The sequence below is a fragment of the Rhinopithecus roxellana genome, chromosome 4, assembly GCF_007565055.1.
Source record: "Rhinopithecus roxellana isolate Shanxi Qingling chromosome 4, ASM756505v1, whole genome shotgun sequence".
In the NCBI taxonomy this organism is placed as follows: domain Eukaryota; kingdom Metazoa; phylum Chordata; class Mammalia; order Primates; family Cercopithecidae; genus Rhinopithecus; species Rhinopithecus roxellana.
The window spans coordinates 166,176,818-166,190,332 of NC_044552.1; the positions used below are offsets into that span (position 1 = coordinate 166,176,818).

General features: G+C 39.5%; 1 protein-coding gene across 1 annotated transcript in view; it reads right to left on the reverse strand.

Annotated features, from left to right (window-relative positions):
* MCM9 (minichromosome maintenance 9 homologous recombination repair factor) overlaps window positions 1-13,515 on the reverse strand; it is a 126,263-nt gene that overhangs the window by 13,402 nt on the left and 99,346 nt on the right. Inside the window, 3 exon segments of the mRNA XM_010353248.2 lie at window positions 132-214; window positions 1,276-1,479; window positions 2,440-2,642. Of these exon segments, the coding sequence (XP_010351550.2) occupies window positions 132-214; window positions 1,276-1,479; window positions 2,440-2,642 (490 nt within the window).

Sequence of the window (13,515 nt, forward strand, 5' to 3'; positions counted from 1 at the left end):
TATTTCCAGGAATCACTAGGTCTAGAATATGATCATTTTAATAACTTTTGATATGTTAATGAAGTGTCCTTTTTTTTAAAAAACGAAAGTTTGTAATTAGGATAAAAATTAGGTACACAAAATATCCTTACCTGCATTGAGGACTCCATGACTGACACCACCGTAATAGCATCTTCCAAAGTCACAGTATCACGAAACATCAGGCGAGCATGAGCTAAGAAAACAAAGCACAGTTGTTTTTTAGGAATATCTGAGGTGAGAAATGTAATTCTCTAATCTCTCCCTCCACGCCATTTGTATTTTACGAATGAGCTATTAATAACAAAATAATTTTACTAGAACAAGCACAAAAGTCAATATTCACCTAGCTTTAAGGTTGTTTCTATAAAGAGCCTAATCCTTCTGTGTAGCCCACACAATGCTGTATATTTATGTGAAAAAGTACTCTGGGCTCTAGCAAAGAAAGGGGCTATATAAACATAGATTTAATATTCAGCAACTTTAGTCTCCACTTTCTAGTCTTTTATAAAACTACACAAAATTAAAACTCATTTTTCATATCTGGCACTCCTCTTTATGATCTATGAGCTTTTCAAAGCTACCAAAGAAGCAATTCTAAATTCTGAGTATTTCTTGCCCTAATATTAGCTATAAATCCTTGAAAAAAGAAAGTCCATTTGTTTTACAGTACTTTTTATTAAGCTTGTATTATTTTATTTTATTGTTCAGTTCATGTGAATTTTTTTTTTATATTTAAACAAAAGCTAAAATGTAAAAGCCAATGTTAGAAGAAAAGAATTAAGATACATGTTAGCTACATGTATATATGTAATGGGGCAGGCCATGGCATTGTCAAGTTGATTGTTATAATGACAGGGGTGGACTGCAACTGGCAATTATTGAGCAAGAACCAGTGATGCTACATGGGAAACAATTCCAAACAAGAAACTGTCCCACTCAAAATGCTAACAGAGCTGCCACTGAGAAACAAAATATCAAAAATAAGGCTTTCTAAGTGAATGGTATATTAAGTTCTAGGAGGTCCTGAGAAGCACAAAGATGCCTCTTTCATAATGACACCACATTCCAGTCAATACTCATCATCTGTCCTCAGATAAGCAGAGATCTCCTGGCTCAAAGCCTTTGTTTTTAAGTGACTATGAGCACCTTAGAGTGGGGGTTATTCTCATTCATCTTTGAATCCACGGTGCCAAGCCCCTTGCCTTGCACAGAAGCAGCATTCAATACAAGCATCATTTGTTGAATGAAATAGACCTTCTGCTAATCGTATCAAGCTTTCCAGCAGGCGAATGGTGGTCCGGGCAGCGTTCCGGGAATCACTCTGCCTTTGCATCTGGTAGTACCGAAGAAGAACTTGATTGCTCACATCAGACAGTGTGGGCTGCAGATTCCTTATGAGGCAGAAATAGGTTTTCATCTTTTCCATGCTCCAGAGCTTCTCTGATTTGCTTGGGTAACCTGTATATATCAGGTGTTGGGTCAGTAAGTTCTTAGGACAGGCAAACATATCACTTTAAGGATTTTTATAAAGTTCTGGTACTTATTTGTCAAAAGATAACCTTCATGTTTTGTGGTTATTGAAATCTACACTTGTCTGCATAGCATACAATTTTAGAAAAAAAGTCTTATGATCTAAGCTTAATAAAGGTAAGCTTCCTACCTTTATTAAAAATTATTCAGAATAATTCTGTTCTGCTCAGTAATCAATAATATTCGAGTAAACCTATTTTTTTTTATTTTTTATTTTTTATTTTATTTTATTTTTTTTTTGAGATGAAGTCTTGCTCTGTCACCCAGGCTGGACAGTGGTGCGATCTCTGTTCACTGCAACCTCTACCTCCTGGGATCAAGCAATTCTCCTGCCTCAGCCTCCACAGTAGCTGGGATTACAGGTGTGTACCACCATGCCCAGCTAATTTTTGTATTTTAGTAGAGACAGGGTCTCACCATGTTGGCTAGGCTGGTCTTGAACTCCTGACCTCATGTGATCCACCTGTCTCAGCCTCCCAAAGTGCTGGGATTACAGGCGTAAGCCACCACGCCCGGCCTCAGAAAATCTAATTTAAAGAGAACTCTACATTTAGACATTTGTTTCATAATTCATTCTGGTTTTCTTTACGTACAAGAGGCGAGTGGTAATTCCGTATCATAAGGTTGCTCCCTTTCATCATAAGGGACATATTTACAAACAACTTTATTCTCATTAGTGGCAGGTAGAGAAAGGCCCTTTTCCTTCAACTCAGTATTCTGAGCCCCTGTAGGTGGCTCCTTTCACTGCTTTCTGTCTAAGCTTTTCCCTATTGCCTGGTACTACACAGCCTACCTTGGGTATTTATTTAATTTTCTTGAAAGGGAATTTCTTTTAGTTACAGCTAATCTCTCTTTGTTACTTTGAATGCTTTGTCTGTCTTCACATACCTTTATTTTCCAAGATAAAGGAGGAAATGATACGATCCCAGTCTTCATTCTTGGTATCAAGCAAAATCAGGATCAGGTCAAATCGACTTAAGAGTGGGCTGCCGAGAGCAATGTTCACAGACACGGACTCCTGGGGGTCGTACTGGCCTTTGGGGTTCGTTGCTGCCAGGATGGTGGTCCTTGTGTTCAGCTTGCACACGAGGCTGCCAAGAGAGACAGTACAATGCACTGACTGTGAGGTTCAGATAAAATGCAAGATTACAGCTGTTAATAAAATGGGGCTGCTCTTGCACCTTGAAAATCTATGAACTCCTATGAAAGAAAATGTTGAATGACAAGAGATATCACAAACATCAACTTCCAACAAAGTATACCGAAACGATTCTACCTTAAAGAGAAGTTAACTGTTCAATAAACACTTTTCATGCCCCTGCTATGAGCAGACCCCTACTAAGAAGTATCCAAAATTAAACCAAACTCTTCTTAAGGGCCTTGCAATTTACTAGCTATAATGTAATACAAGGCAGAATATGGTTAAGTTCTAAAAGAATAAAGTTCCCAGGGGAAATAGGGATGATGTGTATTCATCTATGTGGATAGAAAAGATGAACAGAGAAGCACTGTGAAGCAGCTTTTGAACTGAGCCTTTCAAGACATCTGGACATTTTTAGGTGGAGAAAGACATGCATTTGCAGAGGGGGTGATGGTAGAGTGAGGATGACTCTGGAGAATAGTGACTGGTTGAAGCAAAAACTTTCTGTGTATTCACTCATTTTGTTTTGATTTTTCTAAACATGAAAGAAACAAAAAAGAGAGAAAGAAAGAGGGAGGGAAAGGAAATCAGAAAATATAAGGATTGATTTGGCATTGAGGTTTTGAGGAGCCATTGTGAAGGGAAGTCTGATGAGGACTGGGTTGGTGGGTGGGTTGGACAGGGTAGGACTGTGGACTGGAGGCAGGGTAGGGCTCTAGTATCATGGTCCAGTAGAGGGGCAAGGTAGTCCTAAATGGAGCATGGCAGGATAGGGATGGATGTGACATAACTTAGATAATGTTTTTAAACTAATTAATGATGGGTTAGTTCTCAAAATAATGTGACGTATTCACTGGCAATAACAAATGTAAAAATTGGAATCTGTAAATTTGTATGCTCTGCACTTGATGCCCATTTTTAGTTATTGTGGGATGTCTGCCTCCCAAGTCACAGCCCTATGACATCAGCTACATGTGTTACACTTGTTAATCCCTGATCTATTTCTAGCTAGCAGTTACTTCATTCCCTGAGGCTGAAAATGTTTGAGAATCTCTATTTGTGGCAAGTGGCACAAGAAGACACTCATTAAATAAGTAAGAGAAAGATAAACAAGGCATTTTTACCAAAAACTAAACTCCCTTTTAAAAAATTAGTGACAAGGAAAAATTCTGGATGGTCCACATCTTATAATTTATGTGTCAAAACGGCTTTTGTAAAGACAGTTATTTAGAACTTGGAATATAAGTTGCCATAGAACAATGTAATAAGCGGTTCCTAAGAAACCCACAAAAGCACATTTAACCCACACTGAAGTGAGACTATTTGCATTTCTTATTTAAAAATGTCCACAACACTGGCAATGAAACAAAATACAATTGCATATGACATAATTTTTATAAAATTATTTTTAATGCGAGGTCAAATGAATTGGTCATTCTTCCTCTCTCTGACCAACCAATATTTATAGGCCATTTCCTTTGTGCAAAAAGCTGTACTGAGAATCCAAAAAGGTATATATCTGATCCCTGCCTCCAATTAGTTTACAACAGAACTGCTGGGGAAAGAAGAGGTGGCGCAGAGTGCCTGCCAGATCGTAAGTGTGCAAGGAGTGCTGGTGTCAGTATCAGCATTAGTATCAGCAGGGAGAAACTTCGGTGGGGACACCTGGAAATCTATGGGGGATATAATTGGAAAGTTTTCCAATATATGAGAAGAAAAATGAACAAAGAGAGAAAGAAGGTGGCCAATGATGCCTGAGGTAACTGGGATAATTAATTTTTCCACTAGAAAAACTTAAGCTTAAGAATCATGCTTGTGGATTGCCTGAGCTCAGGAGTTTGAGATCAGCCTGGCAACATGGTGAAACTCCATCCCTACTAAAAATACAAAAAAATAGCCGGCCTGGTGGTGCACACCTGTGGTTCCAGCTGCTTGGGAGGCTGAGTCGGGAGAATCACTTGAGCCTAGGAGGTGGAGGTTGCAGTGAGCCGAGATTACGCCACTGCACTCACAAAGCAAGAGTCCACCTCAAAAAAAAAAAAAAAAAAAAGTTGGACAGGGGGACTAACAAAAATTTGTATGCAAAGAAAAAAGGCTGTCTGAGGTGAAGTCAGTAGAAATAGGAGCAAGGAAAATACGGGAGTGGGCAGAGGAAGAGGAGATTATGAGAGATAAGTCAGGCAGATCCCTATAGCAAAGGAGGAGGATGAAGACAGTGCCAGGAGGGACAGGGTGGTCTCTGGGCATTTGAAAGCAGGGAAGACCGTATATAAACCTGATGGGTACAGACCTGTGATACAAACATTTTTTAAAAACTAAATGGGGCTTTAGAAAACAAAGACAAATCCATACATACAGTCTAATCCTAAGTACACTGTGTGTAGTAGTGGCTCACTAAATAACTACTGAATGAATGAATTCATAGAGTGTAAGGTAACTCATCTTTCTATCCCATATGAACTCTACGTTCTTCCACAATATTAATAAAAATAACTATATTTTTAATATCAAGCAAGCACTGCATTAGGTTTACACAGATCATCCCTAATCATAGCAACCTGAAGCATAGGTGCTATTATCACAAACTTAGAAATAAGGAAACTAGAAGTTCAGAAATATTAACTTCCCCAAGGTTACACTGAGAGTAGCAGAGCTGAGATTCAAACCTAAATCTGCCGGGCTCCAAAATCAATGCAATTTGACTTCCAGACTGCCGATTCTCCCTGGGATTTTGGACATCAATTTATTTGCCTTACTTTATATTTTATTTTCTCTAAGAGACATGGTCTCACTCTGTTCCCCAGGCTGTAGGGCAGTGGAGCGATTACAGCTCACTACAACCTCAAACTCCTGGGCTCAAGTGATCCTCCCGTCTCTACCTCCCAAGTAGCTAGGACTACAGGTGTATATCACCATGCCCAGCTGATTTTCAGAAAATTTTTTGTGGAGATGGAATCTTGCTCTGTTGCCCAGGCTGGTCTTGAACTCCTGGCCCCAAGAATCTTCCCGCCTTGTTCTCCCAAATTGCTGGGATTACAAGTGTGAGCCACCGTGACCAGCCTGTTTTTGTACTACTAAATTTGGTCTTCCTTGATTGTGATTTATTGTTATAATCCTCACATTGCCTGGTACATAGTAAATGCTTAATAAATGTACATAATTTAAATGATAAACAAAAATAAATGTTTACTTAGTTTAGTATTTCAGAAATTCAGAATTATTTTACATTCACAGGCTGTGTCATAAAAGGATGCTGATACATATTTCTTTTGTATTAAACTTCAAGAAGTAAAAACATTCCAGTTGCTGAAAAAGCTATTTTTACATTTATTTAATCCACACACTTAAACGTCCTAACAACATAGTAGTAACTGTTCTACTAATAGCTTGTGTAACCTAACATTCTAAAGTTAAGTTACACAAGTTATTTTTACCAGTAAAGATCCTCAAGAAAGTGCCTTTGTTTTTCTGAGGGTCTCCCATTACTCCCTTTCTGGGATGATCCTCATCTTTACTTATGGCTTTGATCACCACCTATATGCTGGTACTTCCAAATTTATCTCCAGCCTGTGGCACCGGGCACTATATGTTCACCAAACCTTGTTTTCCTCCTGGGAATAGAGCAAGATTGTATTTCCTATTCCCATTACAGTTAAGTAGGGCTATGATATCAAGTCTGGACAATGAAGTAAAGATAGAAGAACATAAACCACTTTTAGGTCTGGCCCCTAAAAGCCTTCCTGTGCAATCTTTCTTTCTCTCTTTACCAGTGGAGTACAGAAGAGGATAAGGCCCTGGAGTCAGAGAGCCACATGAGAGAAGGAGCTTGGGCCTGGAATGATTGTTGGAGCACAGTGTACCACCCTCAATCCACATCAGACTGACATGAAAAAGAAAAACTTCCTTCTTTGGCAAAGCATTGCAGGCACGCGATGAGCACGGGTAAAAACTGACCAATCTTCAAAGAGAAAAGGAAAGCAATAAAGACATCTCAGAAATTTGAGGTTTTGAAGTGTTAGGGAAAAAAAATTGCTTCTAGATCCCAGACAGTAAGAGGCAAATTGAAAAAAGCTTGAACAAAGGCCCAGTAATTTTTCTCAGTTGTATAAAGTGACTTAGATTGAGCAAGAAATCTGCTTTAGATGGTCGTAAGGTAGCCACTGTTAAGTAATGAAGCCCATGCCTATGTTCTTAGCAGCACTACATACACAACAGCTGAGAGGCGGAGAAAACCCAGGCGTACATGGATGAAGGAACGGATAAGAAAATGTGGTCTATACATACAATGGAAAATTGTTCAGTCTTAAAAAGAAAGAAAATTCGAACACATACTACAACATGGAAGAACCTTAACTACATCATGCTAAGTGAAATAACCCAGTTACGAAAGATAAATACTGTATGTTCCCACTCACGTGTGAAATATCTAGAGTAGTCAAATCTATAGAAACAGAAAGTAGAATGGTGGTTGCTAGGGGCTGGGAGGAGGAGGAAATGGGAGTTTATTTAATGGGTATAGAGTTTCAGTTTGCAAGATGGAAAGAGTCCTGGTGATTGCTTGTACAACGTGACATACTTTTTTTTTATTATTATAGTTTAAGTTCTGGGATATATGTGCAGAACGTGCAGGTTTGTTACATAGGTATACATGTGCCACAGTGGTGTGCTGAACCTATCAACCCATCATCTACATTAGGTATCTCTCCTAATGCTATCCCTCCCCTAGCCCCCACCCACCGACAGGCCCCAGTGTGTGATGTTCCCCTCCCTGTGTCCATGTGTTCTCACTGTTCAACTCCCACTTATAAGTGAGAACATGCAGTGTTTGGTTTTCTGTTCCTGTGTTAGTTTGCTGAGAATGACGGTTTCCAGCTTCATCCATGTCCCATTCATCCTTTTTATGGCTGCATAGTATTCCACGGTGTATATGTGCCACATTTTGTTTATCCAGTCTATCATTGATGGGCATTTGGGTTACTTCCAAGTCTTTGCTATTGTGAACACTTAGATGTGTGCATGTGTCTTTATAGTAAAATGATTTATAATCCTTTGGGTATATACCCAGTAATGGGATTGCTGGGTCAAATGGTATTTCTGGTTGTAGATCCTTGAGGAAAAGATTGTCTTCCACAATGGCTGAACTAATTTACATTCCCACCAACAGTCTAAAACAGTTCCTATTTCTCCACATCCTCTCCAGTATCTGTTTCCTGAGTTTTTAATGATCGCCGTTCTAACTGGTGTGACATAGTGCCTCATTATGGTTTTGATTTGCATTTATCTAATGACCAGTGATGATGAGCTTTTTTTCACATTTGCTGGCCATATAAATGTCTTCATTTGAGAAGTGTCTGTTCATATCCTTCACCCACTTTTTGATGTGGTTGTTTTTTTCTTATAAATTTAAGTTCTTTGTAGATTCTGGGTATTAGAACTTTGCAAAAATTTTGTCACATGCTGGAGGTTGCCTGTTCACTCTGATAGTTTCTTTTGCTGTGCAGAAGCTCTTTAGTTTAATTCGATCCCATTTGTCAATTTTGGCTTTTGTTGCCATTGCTTTTGGTGTTTTAGTCATGAAGTCTTTGCCCATCCCTACGTCCTGAATGTTATCACCTAGGTTTTCTTCTAGGGTTTTTATGGTTTTAGGTCTTATGTTTAAGTCTTTAATCCATCTTAAGTTTTGTATAAGGCATAAGAAGAGGTCCAGTATCAGTTTTCTGCATATGGCTAGTCAGTTTTCCCAACACTACAAAAGCAGTCATTTATTACAAAAGGAGTCATTTCCCCATTGCTTGTTTTTGTCAGGTTTGTCAAAGATCAGGTGGTTGTAGACGTGTGGGATTATTTCTGAGGCCTCTGCTCTGTTCCATTGGTCTACATATCTTTTTTGGTACCAGTACCATGCTGTTTTGGTTACTGTAGCCTTGTAGTATAATTTGAAGTCAGGTAGCATGATGCCTCCAGCTTTGTTCTTTTTGCTTAGGATTGTCTTGTCTATATGGGCTCTTTTTTGGTTCCATATGAAATTTAAAGTAGTTTTTTCTAATTCTGTGACTTGAAAGTCAATGGTAGCTTGATGGGGATAGAACTGAATCTATAAACTACTTTGGACAGTATGGAAATTTTCACAATATTGATTCTTTCCCATCCATGAGCATGGAATGTTTTTCCATTTGTTTCTGTCCTTTCTTATTTCCTTGAGCAGTGGCTTGTAGTTCTTGAAGAAATGCTTCACATACCTTGTAAGTTGTATTCCTAGGTATTTTATTCTCTTTGTAGCAATAGTGAATGGGAGTTCACTCATGATTTGGCTCTCTGTTTGTCTGTTATTGGTGTACAGGAATGCTTGTGATTGGTGCACACTAATTTTGTATCCTGAAACTTTGTTAAAGTTGCTTATCAGCTTAAGGAGATTTCGGGTGAGATGATGGGGTTTCTAAATATACAATCATGTCATCTGCAAACAGAAACAATTTGACTTTCTCTCTTCCATTTGTACCCTTTATTTCTTTCCCTAGCCTAATTGCTCTGGCCAGAACTTCCAATACTATGTTGAATCGGAGTGGTGAGAGAGGGCATCCTTGTTTGTGCTGGTTTTCAAGGGGAATGCTTCCAGCTTTCGCCCACTATGATATTGGCTGTGGGTTTGTCATAAATAGTTCTTATTATTTTGAGATATGTTCCATCAATACCTAGTTTATTGAGAGTTTTTAGCATGAAGGGGTGTTGAATTTTATCAAAGGCCTTTTCCACATCTATTGGGATAATCACATGGCTTTTGTCATTGGTTCTGTTTTTAAGTGATAGATCACATTTACTGATTTGTGTATGTTGAAACAGCCTCGCATCCCAGGTATGAACTCGACTTGATCATGGTGGATAGGCTTTTGAAGTGTTTCCGTATTCGGTCTGCCAGTATTTTATTGAGGATTTTCTCATCAATGTTCGTCAGAGATATTGCTCTGAAATTTTCTTTTCTTGTTGTGTCTCTGCCAGGTTTTGGTATCAGGATGATGCTGGCCTCATAAAATGAGTTGGGGGGAGTCCCTCTTTTTCTACTGTAATAGCTTCAGAAAGAATGGTACCAGCTCCTCTTTGTACCTCTGGTAGAATTTGGCTGTGAATCTATCTGGTACTGGATTTTTTTTGGTTTGTAGGCTATTAATTACTGCCTCAATCTCAAAACTTGTTATTGGCCTACTCAGGTATTCAACTTCTTCCTGGTATAGTCTTGGGAGAGTGTATGAGTCTAGGAATTTATCCATTTCTTCTAGATTTTCTAGTTTATTTGCATAGAAGTATTTACAATATTCTCTGATGGTAGTTTGTATTTCTGTGGGATCAGTGGTGATATCCCCTTTATCATTTTTTATTGTGTCTATTTGATTCTTCTCCATTTTATTCTTCATTAGTCTGGCTAGCAGTCTATTTTGTTATCTTTTCAAAAATGAGGTCCTCGATTCATTGATTTTTTGAAGGGTTTTTCATGTCTCTATCTCCTTCAGTTCTGCTCTGATCTTAGTTATTTCTTGTCTTCTGCTAGCTTCTGAATTTGTTTGCTCCTGCTTCTCTAGTTCTTTTCAATTGTGATGTTAGGGTGTTGAATTTAGATCTTCCCCACTTTCTGGTGTGGGCATTTAGTGCTATAAATTTCCCTCTGAAGACTGCTTTAGCTGTGTTCTAGAGATTCTGGTACATTGTATCTTTGTTCTCACTGGTTTCAAAGAACTTATTTGTTACTGCCTTAATTTTGTTATTTACCCAGTAGTCATTCAGTGCTATCTTGCCACCCCCCCTTTTTTTTTTTGACATGGAATCTTGCTCTGTCACCTACACTGGAGTGCAGTGGTGCAATCTCGGCTCACTGCAACCTCTGCCTCCTGGGTTCAAGCGATTCTCCTGCCTCAGCCTCCTGAGTAGCTTGGGACCACAGGCACACGCTACCACGCCCAGGTGCTTTTGTATTTTTAGTAGAGATGGGGTTTCACCATATTGGCTAGGCTGGTCTCAAACTCCTGACCTTGTGATACGCCCACCTCGGCCTCCCAAAGTGCTGGGATTACAGGCGTGGGCCACCGCGCCCGGCCTATCCTGCCATTTTTAATTTTCAGGTTGTACTTCCTACCTAGGCAAGTTGGTATAATTCAGTAGACATTACATGTATCATGGAAATGTTAATTGTTTTTCCTAAAATGTGTCTTCAACAAATATTGAGGATGTCCTTGATTACTTAAAAATGTAGTAATACCCTCTCTTTGATGAGATGCTATCCTGCTTAAGTTTGAAAAGAACCTTGAAAATAATGAAACATTACCTTTCCCAAATCATGATTTATTTAGCATCCCACAGCCTTAAAGCTCATCATCACATCAAGTTATTTCAAATGACTACACACTGTGAAGTGGCACTGTGCTGTCATTCACTAGGCACAGGCACCAATTTGCACAGTTTAGAAAAAGCAAATTTTAATACTGACACCCTTTCTCCCCCCAAGAGGCAGAGTTTCACTCTGTCGCTGGAGTGCGGTGGTCCAATCATAGCTCACTGCAGCCTCAACCTCCTAGGCTCAAGTGATCCTCCGGCCTCAGACTCCTGAGTATCTGGGTCCACAGGCGTGCATCACTACGCTGTGCTATTTTTAAAATTTTTTGTAGAAATGGGGTCTCATTATGTAGCCCAGGTTGGTCTTGAACTGCGAGCCTCAAGTGATCCTTTGCCTCAGCATCCCAAAGTGTTGGGATTACAAGTGTAAGCCACCACTCCTGAGTCTCCTTTTTTTTAAAAAAAAAAAACTCATGTTGCATCATTTGCTTCCTGGTTTTGTCTTACTTCCATTTAACTAAGCAGCCAGGACAAAATTTAAGTAATTAAACTCCCCAACTTTAAAAATGTTTCCATATTTAACATAAAGAACAACAAAATTATTGGTCTTCACAAGCATATATTGCTTCAAAAAGACCTATATTTTGGTTACTGGCATAAGTTACATTTAGTAGGCTCTAGACATCCTAAGTGTTTTACCATTTTTTCTATTCTGACTATAACAAGCTTTTGCAGTGTAGAAATCACACTGGCCTCTCCCAGTTGCTTAAGCATCTGAACAGTAGGGATTATGATATGCCCTTGTAGGTAAGGTATGTGCCACCCATAGGAAAACACTGCATAAAGTTTGACCTCAAAAGAGCAATTTGTGAAATCACCATAGTTAAATGAAACACTTACGTGTGCTTATTTTCAAAAAAAGAACTAACTCTCTGCAGTGCATATAAGTGACACATTTAAGAAAGAAAATCTCCGGCCAGGCACGGTGGCTCACGCCTGTAATCCCAGCAATTTGGGAGGCTGAGGGGGGCAGATCACCTGAGGTCGGGAAGTGGAGACCAGCCTGACTAACACAGCGAAACCCCGTCTCTACTGAAAATACAAAATTAGCCAGGTGTGGTGATGCATGCCTGTAGTCCCAGCTACTCAGAAGGCTGAGGCAGGAGAATCACTTGAACCCAGGAGGCGGAGGTTGCAGTGAGCTGAGATTGCACCACTGCACTCAACAAAAGTGAAAGTCGGTCTCAAAAAAAAAAAAAAAAAAATCTCTGATAAATTTCCTGTAGCCCTGGAGGCCAGTCAGATATTCTGATCCAGTGGTTTGCACTACTTCTTAAGGGAGATTATAATTCTAATCAAAACTCCTTCACAAATCAGCCAAACGTTAGTCACTTGAGACATGAGAAAAAGAGAAAGAAAGGAAAAGCAGACAGATTCAAGAGTTCCTGAAAATGATGTGGCAAGGTACCAAATGTCTCAAAGGAAAACCTGAAGTGGTTAGAGAGGCAGGGCCCCAGAATATCTAGATGATGATGACTCAGTGAAGGATTCTTATTGTAGGAGGAGAAGTACGTAAGGTTTTTCTTAACAGATTCAGAGTACTTTATTTTGGTAGAATTCATAATTAAAGTGTTCCCTTTGCACAATTAACCCTCTTATCTGCTATAATTAACTTCACGGCATGCTATAAGTCTCTAGAGACATTTTCTCAAGAGTTTTGCCTTTGGCAGTTAACTGTACACTTTGCATCAGGAAGATTAACTGGCCTCTAATTAGCGGTAATGAACTTAAGATTCTGAAAACTGCTAGCCAAAAAAGTTGGATGAACTACTGTGGAGGCTCATTCCACTTACTCTTAATTGTAGAGTGAGCCAGGGTGAGTGTTATGAAAAATGAACACGAGTTAACATGGAACTTTTAGAGTGTTTTCATTGGTTCCCACCACCAAACAGATGATAGATATACAATTGTAACTAGGGGTACACATAACTGCTGACCCCCAAAAAAGCCAACATGTACTATTCTTGTACCTTTTTGTAAGTGGTATGTCAAAAGCAAAGTTAAAAAATAAAAAAAACTTTAAAAGGACAACTTAAATGGAAGAAAACAGATCATGTAATTGGGGACAGCTAGGATCTTGGCAGAAACTGTAAAGACTACTACAGAGCCGGCCGGGCGCGGTGGCTCAAGCCTGTAATCCCAGCACTTTGGGAGGCCGAGACGGGCGGATCACGAGGTCAGGAGATCAAGACCATCCTGGCTAACACGGTGAAACCCCGTCTCTACTAAAAAATACAAAAAACTAGCCAGGCGAGGTGGCGGGCGCCTGTAGTCCCAGCTACTCGTGAAGCTGAGGCAGGAGAATGGCGTAAACCCGGGAGGCAGAGCTTGCAGTGAGCTGAGATCCGGCCACTGCACTCCAGCCCAGGCGACAGAGCAAGACTCCGTCTCAAAAAAAAAAAAAAAAAAAAGACTGCTACAGAGCCTGAACTAGAGTCTTC